General features: G+C 29.9%; 1 protein-coding gene across 1 annotated transcript; it reads right to left on the reverse strand.

Annotated features, from left to right (window-relative positions):
* Window positions 1-767: 767 nt before the first annotated feature.
* On the reverse strand, window positions 768-16,640 carry LOC127702140 (beta-1-syntrophin-like). Its single transcript, XM_052206241.1, has 6 exons — window positions 16,181-16,640; window positions 13,778-14,160; window positions 11,389-11,531; window positions 9,899-10,095; window positions 8,811-8,986; window positions 768-7,964 (listed from the first exon to the last, which is right to left on the reverse strand). Exons 1-6 carry the CDS (start codon window positions 16,638-16,640, stop codon window positions 7,872-7,874), a joined length of 1,452 nt encoding a protein of 483 aa, XP_052062201.1. The 3' UTR covers window positions 768-7,871.
* Between the last annotated feature and the right edge of the window lie 598 nt (window positions 16,641-17,238).

Genomic DNA, 17,238 nt, shown 5'->3' on the forward strand with positions numbered 1-17,238 from the left:
AGTAGTTTCAGAGGAGAATATTTCTATTAAAATTAACAGATGAGGACAGACAATGACAGATGATGAACGCCAAGTGATGTCAATAACTAAAAAGACACTGTTTGCAAGGGGACCTTAAAAAGGTTAAGAAAATGTGATGAAAATGTCAATCTTTCACAATTTTACCAACCCTGTTTTAAACACTACTGTTGAAGACAGTATAATGACCTCTAGATGTCTTGCGATTTTCTGTTGTTTGCAATTGGTTGACCTCCTTGACATTTAACCCACATCTCCATTTATTCACACAGAGAACTTTTCTGTACAGCACAGGACTGCATTCTGTTTTTAATAAGTTTCATTTTTGTAACCTTTCTTTTCCTTTGAAATATAATTGGTGACTTCTATATATTTGTATTTGTCAGTTGTGTTTAGCTTAACTGCATACAATTGCCATGTGGTATATATATTGTGACATTGGTCACCCATGGTTGCAATTCAAACTATTAGGAAATGACATTTTTAAATTCTTTTCTGAAAATATTTGACCAATTTTAAACTAACTAAGCAGGGATTATGTATACATAGTTCTATACATGATTCAGTCCAATGGAAACGAAAGCCATTCATGCTTAGCATAATAGGGATAATCAAAGCCCTATGGTGACCTATAATTGCTAACCTTCTACGTCATTTTGTCTCTGGTGGAGAGTTGTTTCCTTGGCAATGATACTACATCTTGTTTAAGCTAAGCCAAGTTAAACTGTAATATATAACTAAAAAACACATTTTCAATTCTTAAAATTATCATATTAGGTAATATCATATCATTTTCAAAATATGAAATCTGCACAATAACAGAATATAAATAGGGATTACAACATCAAAGATTTCTCATATAACTGAGAATGCAAGTACACTCACAAATCTTGTTTACACCAACTACTTCTACTAAGCATTATCTTTCTTGGTCTGCATTATGTTGTAATTGAAACTACAATTTTGAACTTTCAACTTTTATGTGATTAGCAAAATGAAAATTGCTATCATTGTAGTAATATAGTCTTTAATTGGTTTTTTTTCAATAATAATGTCATGATTGGCAAAAAACTTAAATCCTTTTTTCTTCAAAAGAAAATGAAAAATAAGTGGAAGAAATTACATGAATCAAAAATCTGATAAATTTACATTCAATATGTTATTGAGAGAATAAAATTAATTCTTCTTTCACATACATTCTTTTTGTTAAAAAATATATATAAATAAGCATTTTTTTCACTTAAGATTTTTTATCAACATAAATCTCTCATCAAAATTTTATTCAAGACATCTTTGACACAAAGAGATAATTTTTGTAAATTAAAAGGGGGGAAACTTTTTAAATTACATGGGTTTTTTTCAAAAGTAAATAAGGTAAACAATATATAAAAAAAAACATTCAACATGTCTAAAAAATATAATCCACCACATACATATATTAGCAGTAGTAATTCTTTCTAATATTGTGAAATAAATATAGAAAATACTTTTACACAACACAGTTTGTCATAAGGAATTTTTTTATTTTTTCTTACCAATTTCAATTAAAAAAAAAAAGGAAGAGGTTCGACTAGATCTATTATTTGGCACCAAACTTGAATATGTAGTAAAATACATGAACCCTTTTAAAATTATGTTTATTCTAATTATTTTTTCTTATAAATACAGAGTGAAGAAATTTCATCTGTGATGCCATTATAACATTATAACAAAATAGTTTTCAAAACCTAATTGACATATCTAACAGTGTTTCTTTTTCCTTTCTTCTAAAAGTGAAATATCTCTGGTTAGGCTAGTACACAAATCAAAATTTATGAGATCTCAAGATCAGAATTTTTGAAAGAATGTATATATGTGTCAAGAGGTTTGATAACATCAAAAGCAAATAAGAAAGTGAAAATTCAAATGCTTTAGTGTTGATGTCTGACAAACTAATTATCTTGCAAAATCAAAAGGATATTATATGATAGATTTATAATACTTAGGGATTATTATATCAAGATACCAAAAAAAAACGCTTTTTCACATCTTCTCCTTTAATTGAAGTCTATATATAGTATATATTCACAGATACAAATAACACTTATACAATGCAGAATTCTAAAACATTCAATTTTACAATGCAAAACCGTTCTAAAAACAATCGATGAGAAAAACTATATAACATATTTGAAACTTTTATTTCATTCCAATCTAATTAAAGATATTTTTTGAAAAATCATTCTCCTGAATAATTGGTGTTTGCATTTCCCAACATTTTAAACTTTTTTTTCCTTTAAACTGTCTTCTTTTTGTTATTTCAATGTATATTCTTCTAAGGCATGAATAGTTTCAAACATATACGTATCAAGATCTACTTTTTTCTGCATTTCACTACTTCTTGAACAATGTCCATTTAATACTTTGTCCTAAAGCTAATATAAATGGTTTAAATAATATCATAAATGGTTATAGTTAAAGCTTGATTGTATTAACTTGACTGTACCAATAAACATGGAAATCAGCATCATTTATGTTTTCTCTGAAAGATGCACTGAAAACTAAACAGTGAGTTTAAATTTTTGTAAATATATTTAATATATATAACTTTATGATATTGTACTGAAGAACCTCCACTGCAAATGTCCTTAACAGACCAGAACACACAATCTAAAAGATCTGAACCTTACAACCATACCAGATGTGTACAGTTCACCAAATATGTTAGACTTGCATGGGTGGTCAATGATCCTATATAGTAGTACACTGACTATGGGTCATTGCAGGAGAGATAACAACAGGTTTGGAATATGAGTTTTCTATTACAATTTCGTAGCACCATACATTGAGAATTTAAAGGTACTTGCATATTCTTTTTCTTTTTTTTCAGCAGATTGTCATATTTATAAATTCAATACTGAATACTGAAAACTTCTTTCAAAACCTATATTAATAAATACTAAACCATTTAAAGCAACTTTTCTAAATTATAATAAACATTAAAAGCAGACTAGCTTTAATATCACATAATAATTATTGACAACATCAAACAGGCAGTGGAAAGATACTAAATCACACAAACACACTTATTTATAACCTCCTATCTATGGAATATTGTGGATTTATTTATTGTCCTGGTTACAATTTTTTGTGGTTTGTGGAAAATTGGTATTTTCTAGGATATTTTCAAGACAAGTCTATTGAAAATTTTCATTTCTTTGAACACCTAACTTTGTAGTTAATCTTTATCAATGTAATCAACAAAATGAATTAGTCCCCAATAAATAATAATGAATCCACAATATTTATTTTATCTATATTCTTTCTCCATAAAACTATTAAGGGGTTTCAAACATAGAAAGTCTATTGCAGCCTCAATTCAAACACTAGTCATTTGCACTAATTTATTTAAAGTATGTGCACCATTTAAGTCTGGGTAAAACATTGTATGTTAAAGAAACAGGCAGACTTGAAAATTGTCAAGACCGCAATGCTCATAAATTATGGCATTGCAAGAACGAATTCCAATTTCAAGTTGTGTATTCCTTATAAAGTATGTTTCTTTTGTTTTACTGGGTGTAACAGTAATGGGTCAGTATTGAGACTATTGATAACAATGTAATTTTGAGGAGGCTTAATTGTAATATTTACAGAAATGGAAATAGTTAGCAGCCATGCACTGCCCATAGCAAATAATTATCTATGTCTAAAGTAAATGTATTAGATGAAAATAAAATCTTTTTGTTAAGTACCATTTAATACAATTACATTCCAAAAATCAGCTCATTATGTGCAGGTAAAACAAAAATGTCTGAAAAAGATTTTAACATTTTTTTGAAGTCCAAGATTCCATAATTCGATCAGAATGATGTCAAAAAGAGCTAAAAGCACATACATTTTGTAACCTATAATTGCAAAACTACACACTTAAAATCATTTCAGCATATGTTACATGGCAAAAAAGAATATGTTATATTTGTACTTCAGAATGAACCAACAATAGAAATAGGTTAAAGCATGTGCCCCCTGGCCACTTGGTAACAGGGGAATTGAATCTTCTTGGTATAACTTCTATGATTTTATTCGGACCTATCGACTTGTAGAATTAACAAAAAAATAATAATTTAAACTAATTGTTAGCAACATATATAGCATGTTTAAAGATGCTGGTCACAAGACCTTTATAAAAATTGAATCATTTTACAAAATATAACAAAATTATTCATGTATTTCTTACACTAATTGAAAAGGATAACTTTCATTGAATATGATTATTAATAACATTATAAAAACTATTATATGACTACAAAAAATATGAATAGAAAGACAATCTACATAGATATCCTCATCTACATGACTCTACAATCAATTGAAATTTTACAAAATCTATATTACAATGCCATTTCTGTCACCGGAGAGATGCAGCTTAACTGTCTACTATCATACAACTATAACTTGAGGCTAAACATTTACAATGAAATCATATAGTTATGTTGTGAATTACATTTTTCCTGAATGAAAACTATCAACTTTCACTTTATATTCTTTTTAAAACTTGTTGATAACATTTTAACATGATCAAACTAACATTCACCTTTTTTTATAAATAATTTTTACTTTACCTATATTTTTTCTTTACTTTTAGTATTGAACATCTCTTTTGACAGAGAACTTTTGATAAAGAAATGTTCAAATAGATATATGTTGTTAACAATCATTCTCAAATATCAGAAATAAAAAAGCTATTGTGATTTGCCTTGTATTTACTCAGACAGACTCTAAAAACATTCACTTTAAAGTATATAAACATTTAAAACAATAGCCTTCCAATTTACTTTACAGAAAATATTTTTAGAAAAATTCCCAAATGTGTTTTAAAGAGAGGCAAAGGATACCAAAGGGACATTCAAACATCCAAAGATATCTATAAAAACAAGTACTAAAGAAATATAATGGATTAAAGACTTTAAATGGCCCTGTAACACAGAAACATTTCTTAAACAATGAGGATTCAAACATACAGGGAAAAAGTAAAATTTTGGAAATAAATTTAAACAAACTATAAAAAAAACAACCTCCAAACAAGTTTTTAACCACTTTTGTTCAGTAAATTCATACATAATTTAATTGACTACAAAATTTGTATATACATAATTAAACATTAATTTCTATAAATTACAATCTGTCAAACCTAAATCTTCCAAATACAATCTTTCAAGCCTTAGTCTAAACATTATGAAAACATTATATAATCCCAAAATAATTTGAAAATTCTTGATAGATTATGACTAGAATTTTCTATAAATAGAATGTGTTTACACTCTGACTAACATAAATTTTTCAAAATGCATTTTCACAATAATATAATAAACAAGAATGTGTCCATAGTACATGGATGCCCCACTCGCACTATCATTTTCTATGTTCTGTGGACCGTGAAATTGGGGTCAAAACTCTAATTTGGCATTAAAATTAGAAAGATCATATCATAGGGAACATGTGTACTAAGTTTCAAGTTGATTGGACTTCAACTTCATCAAAAACTACCCTGACCAAAATCTTTACTGTAAATTCAGAAATTATTCAGCGGTTTTTATTAATGCGAATAATGCTAGTGGACGAAGATTGCAGTAATAAGAACTCGCATTCTGATATCTGATAATAATATCTGTATGAAGATTTTCCTGAAATCGCAATAATTAATCTCTCATTTTAGTCCATTCTTCAAAAATCGCAATAATAAATGCACGCAATAATTTCTGAATTTACAGTAACCTGAAGCAGGACAGACGGATGGACGGACGAACGAACGGACGCACAGACCAGAAAACATAATGCCCCTTTCACTATCGTAGGTGGGGCATAACAATGCATTTCCTTGTTTTAAAGCTACAGTTTGTGATATTCTCTTACTTTCTAATAAACACGAAACTCTTACAGAGTGCCTTGAGAAAAAAAGATGGAACGGTTCAAATGGACAAAAACATGACCCAAGCCCCATGCCCAGACGAAATGTATGTTGCACTTAAAAGGTCTTGTCATGGCAGTTCAGAATATATATGGTTTACGGATGGGGATAGGAACAGGTTTTGATATATTCAACAATTTACTATATAAGGGCTGGGAAGACTTCAGGTGACAAAGACTTTGGTGTATTGTAAGGGTCTTATCATGAAAATTAATGAATATAATTAATTATATGAAGGAGGCAGGATGGTGAAACCTATGGTGAACCCGTAAAATCTTATCAAATAAGACTATATGTGGATTAGGGGTGAGGATTTGAACCAATGTTGAGATGTTTATCAATTTATTATATGAGGGGTTGGCACATGACCACCAAGGGGAAACCCTTAGTCACATTAAAAGGTCTTGCCATAGCAAGCAAGAATATATATGGTTTTGTGGTGGCCATATATTGATCAAGGTTTTGTGGTGGCCATATATTGATCAAGGTTTTGTGGTGGCCATATATTGATCAAGGTTTTGTGGTGGCCATATATTGATCAAGGTTTTGTGGTGGCCATATATTGATCAAATGTTATTTTCCATGGTATGCAACACATTCTTTTGAGATGCTGCATCCGTGTGTCAAGTATCAACAGCATATATGAAAGAATATATAAAAAAAAAGATTTTTGGGACAAAAGATTTTCCGTAAATCATTTTTTGAGGTCACATGAAGGTTGTGATGATATGTGACATACTGTTTTATGAAATTTCCTTAAGTTTATGCCAAGAAGTGAAAACGAGTAAAATATTGCCATGTTTTTCTGGACAACATAAAGATGTAACTTTTCAATGCAAAGTTATCTTTCAAAAATTGGTTGCAAAATCCAATGATCATAACATCGATTTGGTACGATCTTTTTTCCCCAATTATATTAAAAGTGAATAATTCAAGCTCTAGTATCAATATCAAATAAATATAACTATATCTACAACCTTATTTAAATGCTTAGTATCTACATAAAATAACATAAAACATAAAAATAGAAAACTAAAATAACTATAACAAATATAAATAAAATATCTATAAATAGCATTGGAGACCAAAATAATCTTTTTTAAAAATGGATCATTATATGGCAAGAAATAATATATGTTATACATAACAAATCTAAACTTACAAAACACATGGATTCATAATTGGTTTTTAAAAAAACAAAATTTGTAGAACATGACTTCAAACAACCATTTGTAGTTCATACATGTATAGTCTTCTTCAGTTAAATGATACACAAAGTAATCTTTTTCTAAGATTTATAAATAGACCATACAATGAACTGATATCATTTAATTATCTAAATTTATAAAAATTAATCTGAACAAAAATATGGTGTTTCTTAAAAAACATGAATAAATATTTTTACTGAGTCAAAAACCAATTTTAAGACAATTTAAAATCTGGACAACAAATATTTTTTATTGTAAATCTGTAATGTTAAATTAAAAGAAACAAAAAAATGGTGAACAATTTCAGAAGAAAAAAATATAATTCCTTATGTATTATAGTAACAAGTTAAGTATTTATTTTTTTATTCTTAAGCTACTTTTTCTTTTGGCGTGCAATCCTAAAAATGACTGTTACAAAATATATATTTCTAAAATGGATCCTCTTATATATATAAATAACTTTTAAAAAAAGTAATTGATAATTACAAAAAATATATTGCTGCAGGCTGTTATATTACTGTTGACCCTTTATTTGCAATGACTGCCATATAGCATCTAGTTACATCTGTTTAGCAACAGTACACCATCATGCAATATGTACATGTTCCTATTTCAAGCTTTTCTCTTTATCAATTTTAAAAACCTTTCTTCAAAAGACATAACAACGTTGTCTTTCTGTTTTCAAATATCAGCTGTTTTCAGGCTACCAATCCAAGTCGATTGACCTTTGCTGACAAAAATGTATGTAGAACAAACACAATAGGCTTTGGACAGGTCTGCAGATCTAATTCCTGAAACACAAATAGGTTCAATTTAAGGTGGTACATAACACCACAGGGAGATAACTCTGTAAAAATCACCTGAACGTTTTAATCAAGTTCTATTGTTAAGGAAATATGAAGCATCTCAATGATCACAATTAGTGTTTGACAAACTGCTATATATCCAATGAAATTTTTCCGATGAAGTTTGTGGTTCAAGTTCTTTTTGAAATTTTTATATTTTTGTCAAAGGATCAAAGTAAAAGTACCACCTTAAACAAGTACATGTGAGCAATTTATTATCATGTCTACTAGGATGTCATGTGGTATGCATGTATCATGTTAATCACCAAATTAAGATCTTTAATAAACCAAACACAGGCTGTCAAAATATTTCTTATTCAAATATATTTCAATTTCACAGATAAATTTCATTGAATTATTTTAAACAGTTATTATATTTTGCCATGGATAACTATTAGACTTGCTGAAGAAAATAAAATACAGAATCATTAAATAATAATTACAATAAAGCTTTAGCTGTCAATACCATTACATTAAAGACCCTTAGGAATACAATACATTGTTCCTCAATAAACTTTCACAAAACTTTATAAGTTGTAGATTCTGTGGGGTTAAACATGTTATTGTTCAGTTGATAATTTCCGTATATATGTTTTATATGTGTGTCTTGTCAATACAATCTCAAATCAAAACCTGAAAAGATTGACATACAAGATAGAAGTATGGGAACAGCAAACCTCAGTAGCTAGACCAGATTTTGAAGGCCAATTAGTGTTAGAAAAAATTTATTTTTACTGTACCCTATCATATATCTTAGTGTTGGTTTAAAATGTGTATAAATAAAAAACTTACATGTTCTCCATCAGTCCCAAAATCTAACCACATCAATCTGTTGCCATCATCTCCCGACATTCGTAACTTTTCATAAGGAAAAGACCAGAAAATTTTATCGTCATTTGCATGGTATAAGGTAAAACCACTTTCATAGTGTAGATTTAATCTGGCTTCTTGATTCTGCCATGTACATACTGAAAAATACACCCACAAATATAATAATAATTTAAGGTTTAGACTGACTTCTATTCTGCCATATACATACTGAAAAATACACACAATAATAGTAATATAAGATTTAGTCTGGCCTCTACTCTGCCATGTACAGGTAATAATAAAAGGATAAGTTTGGTCCAGGGCTTCTAAAAAGAAGTCAGCCGAAAAAAAATTTTCAATCCTGTTTTTAACCTTTTTTAAAACAAGGCAATAAATCAAAGGTACTTTTGGACAATGACGGACACAAAAACCATTTCTTCGTACTTTGGATATGGATTCCATTAACTGACTTTATAACTCATACATTTTTAGTTTTGTTTATTGACAGTGCATCATTTTATGTGTGCAACATCAGAAGACTTACATTCACGCTATACTCTTTATTAATGCAATAAAACACTGATAAAAAACTTAATCTTCTACAGAATACGTTTATCTGTATACAATTTCAAGCATCATGGAGTTAAAATAATTATTTCCACATTTTTTGTATCAAGTAAAAACTTAAAATGATAATATAAGATAAACTGAATAAATATTATTTTTATTGTTTAGAAAGCTTTCTGATGCTTACACACCTACACACATGTGCACACATGTACTTGTGTATACACAACATGGGTTTTTTATCATCAATTTTCACTTAAAACCTTTTCAATATTAACATTTACCAGTTTTAAATATATGTCTTTGGTAAATTAAATCATTTTTGCTAAAATCATTTTGATACAAATCAGTTCGTTGTCTGTTTCAACAGTGCACTTTGAATAAAGGACAGAAATTATGAGGCAAATCTTTTCCTGAATATAGTACATATGTCTAAAAATCTGTCAAGACCTCTAAAATAGAATCAAGAGTAAGTGTGACAAACTTGTACATGAATATCTTACCACAACTAACTTCTTTTATCAATACTGCAGCTCCATGTGATCCTTGGACTAATGCTCTCGACCAGTATGCCAGGTCTCGTTGGGTTTCTACTCTAAATACATGCATTTCCACACCATTTCTTGTACCACATCTAGTACCAAATGTTACCAAATCACCACCTGTCATTGGGTTTGTTCTCTGACCAGAATGAATTAGTCTGAAAGTGATTCAAATTCATATAAATCAATATCAAATGCTTATCAATTAGCATCCAAATTCCTGGTCTAGGTTTACAGTAATCATATCTAGACAGACAATGTCATTTGGTTTTTTGTGAGTTTAGTTTGCTGTCTCATTCAGGTATATCCAAATCTCCTTTTATTCATACAAACAGATTTACGTGTACATGCAGTGAACCTTTGAGTTTAAACAAATATTTCACTTTGAATTCCATATCCATCTTTAAAGCAACATTCTGAACATTTTTTTTGACTGCCAGATGTTCTCTATCGATAACTGTTTTGAAGTAAATTGAAGATGTTAGCATGCGCAATTGCTAGCATTTTACTCCTGTGTTCTACTTTAGGCAGAATGATTGCTGAATAATGCCAAAAAAAGTTTCTCCCATTTTGGGGGTGAAGACCAATACACACCAACCTGAATTGCCACAGAGTAACATTACTCAGAAGCTAAATCTGTGTAAAATTCGCTATCTAACATGCGTTCGATTTGTCTATCATATAACTAAAATATCACATTAGAAATCATACAAATATTTGTGACCCAATGCCATGACTGCTATAACATAAAAATTTAGATGATGAAATAGAATGTGCACCTGTATGCTTATAATTATCACCTCAACATACAATTTCTTGACTTCTGTCTACAGGAGAAAGAATGATAAGGACATTTTTTTGGTCCCTTGAATTAGAAATAAAAAATGTTTATAATACAATTAACATCCTACATACATTGACATACAATTTACAATTTACATTGTCGGTCGGATATATATGTATATATCAGTACTCACGGTATTTAAATTTTTGGTTTTTGTCTTACAAATATTCACTGTAAAATACATGAAGCCTCATTTGGAGATCATATCATTTATATTTAGATACAATCTTAAGGCCTTACCCAAAATATGATGGTTGTCAAATTAATTTTGGGCAAGGCCTTAGCTCATATCTAATTGGCCCCTAATATGTGCGTAAAATGACTATTTAAGGCCAAACATGTCAATCATTTTGACAATTCTGCACTAGGTTGTCCAAATAATATCATCCTTTTTATTTCCAATAAAATTACATACTTTTGAAAGGATTGAAGAATTTGAATATTTTTTTTTATTTCAGGGACCCAAAATTAGCTCTCAACATATACCTTCTCCTTTCCTTATAGACTACATATGTACAAAATCATTATTTGTACTGTCAGCCCTGTTTGTAAGTTTTTTTTGGTTTTTTTTATCAAAACAGAAATACATTTTTATGTTGTTGCAAACCTTGTAGCAAGTAATGGATGACTTTGAAATGGTGTGGCCCATTCTTCTTTACTCCATGGGGCTGTATCATACATCATTAAATCTTTATCTGTTACAGCTAAGAATACAGGTTTCCAGGTGGGAGTACCTTGCTCATTTGATAACTTAAAAGAGTGATGAAACTAAATCTAAATTCATATAAAAATACAATGTTCTTTTATATTGCTTCAAGATGTACTTTATAAGGATTGTAAAATGACCATTTCAGGCCAAGTTTATCAATTTCAATGTTTATGACATCACAGATGACCTTTCTGCACTAAAATGTCCAGATTATAAACCGGTTCATTTATCAATTAAATAAACATAATTAAAAGACTTGACATACCACATCTTCTAATTTCATATTGAGTAATTTTAATATTTTTGCAATTTCAGTGGCCAAATATACAAGGCTCCAATCTTGCAACTCTTTAGCTTTACAGAATTGAATGAAAGGTCCAGGATCTTTAGAATTTTTAAGTGAAAGACCTTTAATAAGAAAGTCAATAAATCCTACATGTACAATGTAGATCCAGAAACTAATATTGTATATAAGTATTCATGGCATCTTGAGTACTTTTAATCTTTTTTAATCAGTCACAAAATGTGTGTCATGCTGCATGTGTGTAAATACATATATACATGTAATAACTCATTAGCCTGAAGCAATTATCAGTAAATTTTTAATCCCTGACTAGTCAGTAGGAGTTTCAACTATAACATCATGTACAGTTTAAACCACAATTATTTTCATAAATGTATCATTAACCCAGATAAATAAAAGAAGATGTATATGACATTCGTTTAAAATTTTATATCTGATGAAACATATACAATAAAAATTGGTATCAACTTTTTGTAATGAATATGTATATAGTAGTAAATCTAAACATGCTAAATTTTAAAAATAATAAAGCGACATATTATTACATTGTAATTGATAATGAAATATTATATGCTATATAAAAATAATTTATATTGCAGCTTGAACACTTCTTGTTGAACATTTCTTGTTGTCTTTATCTACCAAATATAGCAACAAATTGATATTTCGTGCAATGTTGATTTCATGCCACATCACTTTTCTTCACAATTTGGGGTTGTTTAAGGATGAAAAATGCGTTTTATTCTTGTTGTAACATTTTTATGATTGTCATGATTGTAGCCATTTTTAGCTGCAGTATAAAAACAATATTAGGTTAATGTTAAATAAATATCAACTTTTTTGTATTCAGCACAAAACTGGAAAAGAGCTCGGTAAACTTACCCTTCCCCAGTTTCTAAGCCTCATACAAAGAAGTTGATATTTTTCTGACATTGACCTAAAATTGTATATGTATAAATACTTAAGTATTTGTAAATCATGCATGTAAAATAGCTGCAATTTCCATTTTACATGTACCCATAGCCAGTAGCTAGCAGATAATAACAACAATCTTTTCTAAATGATGCATTTGATAAGTTGGTAAATAGCTGGGTTAGTTTACAAAACTACCAGTATTGTTGGTTTTGGTGTATATCTTGTTACAGTTTGGATTATAATCTGTTAGTCAAATGAATGCAAACAATTTCACTGTCCAAGGGCATGAAAAAGGCTGATCCATTGTTCAAGTAAAGAAGTAAAGGAGGGCATAATTGTTAATAATGGAGGAAAAAAGGGTGGAGCATCAGCCCTTTATGCCACAACCCGAATCCACCAATACATGAAATACAATGTAGGATCCTGCTGTAATTCGTTGTGGTAATTGATGCATAACTAACATGTGAATTTGGCTTTAAGTACAATGTATTAACACATACTAAATGCCTTAAATTCTTAGGTCTGGGTAAAAGGTATATTGAGATAAATATAAAAATCAAAACAATTTTGCTATGCATTGAACTTACTGTACTTCTTATCATAGATTGATTAGATTTGTTCCCTGTACAGTCTCCTTTATATAACTATTCCATACCCAGCTGACTTAAAGCTCTACATAAACATATATACATGAATTGCATCATGTATCTATAACAATTAATCAACACTGTATGTTGACCTCTCTATGTTGTCTTCTTGTGTTTTTGTGTCTGTGTTGCAGTCTTAATTGACATACTTATATAGTATATACCCTATATATCCCTGTTTGTTCATATTGTCAAATAGGTTTAAAAAAAACTCTATCATGTCTTTAATTTTCATATCTAGCTAATATCCTTGGAAAATAATATCAAAATTAAGATATATTTCTAATGACTACAATAATTTAGACTCCCTTTTCCCAAAAAAACATAGAAATATTCCAAGTATCACAAAATTCCTTTAACAATATATTCAAAACACAAAGATTAGTAATTCTTTTATGTTGAAAACCTTTTGCGAACTCACCTGCTCAGATAACCATCCAATATGTTTTATCTCCCCCGAATTAGGAGCTGAACTCATTATATGGTTTGCTTCTTCTATACATTGTCTCATCAAAATAGCTACATTAGCATGGATTAGATTGAACCATTCTGAGGCTGTTCCCGGATCAGGAAACCTTAATACACAGGAACTTTTCCCATCAGGGGAATTGAGTTCTAAAGTTTTTCTTTCAGGATCGGACATACTAAGATTTCTACATAAATAACATAATTTCAATGGGATTGTCTTGGATTCATTCCAGTTTGCCCTTGCAGCATCTCTCTGTGCTTCCTGACCACCCCAACCTAAGTCATTCAATGCAGATGTCTTTCTAAAATATGGACTAACTTCTCTTATATACTTCACTGAAACAGAAAAACAAACTATTTTAGACTAAACAAATACACACATACATTTATAATATGTAGCTGTATACACATGTTATACATGCATACATGTACATTTTGTACTACCATAAAAATACTATGAAAAAATAGGGAAATTAAAAAGGTAAAAAAAATCCCAGGTTCAGAAAGTGAATGAACATTGTCTCTACTTTTTTAGTATCAAACTGATATTTTTCTTCAGAAGACAAAGCATTGCTTAACAATGTTGTCTCAACTTCATGTAGATACATGACATGTACTTGACCTTTTTATAAATTTGTAAATGGGTCTTGAAGTTAACCAATTTTGGTAACTTCGACTTGAAGAAGTCATTGATAAGCATGTTGATACAGGTCAAATATTTTTTGCCCAACATTGACGTGCTGAAGTCATATTTTGATGTGAAATAAAGAACCCATGAAACATACAACATGTACAAATTTAGACCACTACAAGTGTCAGTCAAAAGCAAAATAAGACTTATTTATGTCTGAGCTCTGACGAGTGAACATGTATACCAATGTAAGATAAGAACAATTCTGTTCTAACCATATACATTGTACATGTACATCTGCCTATTTTCTCATAGGCAACATACATGACATATGAATGAAATATAAAAAAATTTAAGCATGATGATAAGCTAACATTGAAACAGTAACATCACCATGATTACATTTGACTGATAACCAACATGATCAAACCATTAACGTACATATACTTGTATCTTCTTAAACTTGTTAAATAATCTATGAAGATCCTTACAATACACCTGTCAGTATCTTATCATTGTCATGATTGTGATTTTAAATTTACATGTTAACAACAATCTTAACAATGCAATATTTAAAACTATGTAAATAATCTCATAATAGATACCAGGATTCAAATTTTTGTACGACAGATTCATGTTTCGTCTACAAAAGACTCACCAGCAATGATCAGTGATGCTCAAATCAAAAAAGTTAAAACAGCCAAATAAAGTACGAAGTTGAAGAGCATGGTTTGCTTGTTAGGCAAACTCTACTCCTTTTTAAATGGAGTGGTAACTGGATTAAGTCTACATACAAATGACATAATTGTACAAATGTATAGAAATACTGTACATGCATGACATGTATGTAAAAGGGGAAAATAATGAAATTGCACAAAATTGATTCAGAAATAAAATAAATAATCAAACACCACAAATTATCACTAAAATGTCAATCCATCAATGTAATTTTTCTCTAATCAGTTTCAAATCTTATGAGATATTTATGTGTCCATGGCTTAACAGATACAGTGAATTTACAATTGATTTAATGGCTCTTAAGAAGCAGGAGACATATTCAAATTGTGTATGAATAGGTCCAAATAAATAATGTGTAAAGTTTTCAAAAATGTATTTGAACATTTCCACATGTCTTGGATTGTTTGTTGAAATAAATGACAGTATATTTTGTTCCATTTTCCTTTTTTCCCCTTCTTAATTCACTAACATGACGAATGGCTATACTGTTGGCCATTTTTATTCTACTATATATGAATTATTCACTAGTCTTAAGATTAATTATTCTGCAGAAAAGTGTAATAGAAACGGCAAAAAGTATAGACTTCCCTGAATTAGAAGAGGGTCTACACTTCTGGGTATAGTAAGGTTTTTTTTATTCGTCCAGCTTTAGACTATGAATTTCAAAATTAACAATTACAAAAGTGCCTATGTCAATTGTACATGTATGTCCAAATTAAAACAATCACCAAAGATATCTTTCGCAGATCCAGGATTTGGTGGTTGTTTTTTTTTGTTGGGGAGGGGGGAAGGTGGGGGGGTGCTCCTAATTATTAGGAGTTAGATGACCATATTCTGACAAAAAATTGACAGTGATAATTTTTAATTTATCTAAAATTACTTTTTTTCTTTACATTTTACAATTTTTGCATCTGAATATTCCCTTTCTACATAAATATATGTGATTCTTGAATACATTATGAGAATATAAGATGATATCGTGGTTACCTTCTATATCTACAACTTTTTTTGCCTTTTTCAATGCTTTTACAGCATCATCATGAGTTGCTTCCCTTAGGTCTTCACCATTTACAGACAAAATTGCATCCCCTACATAAAGCTTTTCAGTTTTGTCTGCCGCCATTCCTTTGAAGATTTTACTGATCAAAATTGGCATTTTATTCTCTTTTCCACCTTTAATACTAATTCCAAGGCCATTCTGTTCCTCTTTAACAACTCGCACAAGACGTTTCTGGCCGGCAAGACTGTCTGGTAACTGGTCCGTTTTAGGAAGTGTGCTAGATGCATCTGATGACCCAAGAGTGCTATTTGCTAACTCTGGATTTTCATCAAGTGTTAAAGTCAACGAATCTTCATTTAAAGTAACGTAAACTCTGCACCATTGCTGTCGAATATATACTTCGAACAGCCCAGATCTTGGCAGACCAGCCGCCATTTTGACAACCATCGTATCACGTGATTACTGTACTTACTAGGTGGGAAAATTTCAAAGTTCTTTTTGTAATTTATTAAATGGTAAAAAGTAAAATAACAAAAATCCCGAACTCCAAGGGAAATTCAAAACGGAAATTCCTTTATAAAATGGCAAAATCAAAAGCTCAAACACATTTAACGAATGGAAAACAACTGCCATATTCCTGACTTGGTACAGGCATTTCCTTATGTAGAGAATGATGGATTGAACCTGGTTTTATAGCTAGCTAAACCTCTCACTTGTATGCTTGTTTGACAGTCGCATAGAATTAAAAAGAGAGATTTATTTTCTTGAATGCAAAACTATGAACTGAATTTTAATGATCTGTCGGGAAAAAACTACTGATCTATATTATATAAAACAGTCAAAATGAAGAAAAAAAAACAAAAAAAAAACAGTAGGCCTGAGATGTGTTATAGTAGTCTCAAAGAAGTATATAGTACTTGATCTGTGTTTTATGCCTCCGCAACTGAAATTTGGGGGGCATATTGTTTTAACGCTGTCCGTCAGTCCGTCCGTCTGTCCGTCCTCCCGTCTGTCCTTCCGTCCGTCCGTCCCGTGAATTATGGGT

Source organism: Mytilus californianus, unplaced genomic scaffold, assembly GCF_021869535.1.
Source record: "Mytilus californianus isolate M0D057914Y unplaced genomic scaffold, xbMytCali1.0.p SCAF_5, whole genome shotgun sequence".
In the NCBI taxonomy this organism is placed as follows: Eukaryota; Metazoa; Mollusca; class Bivalvia; order Mytilida; family Mytilidae; genus Mytilus; species Mytilus californianus.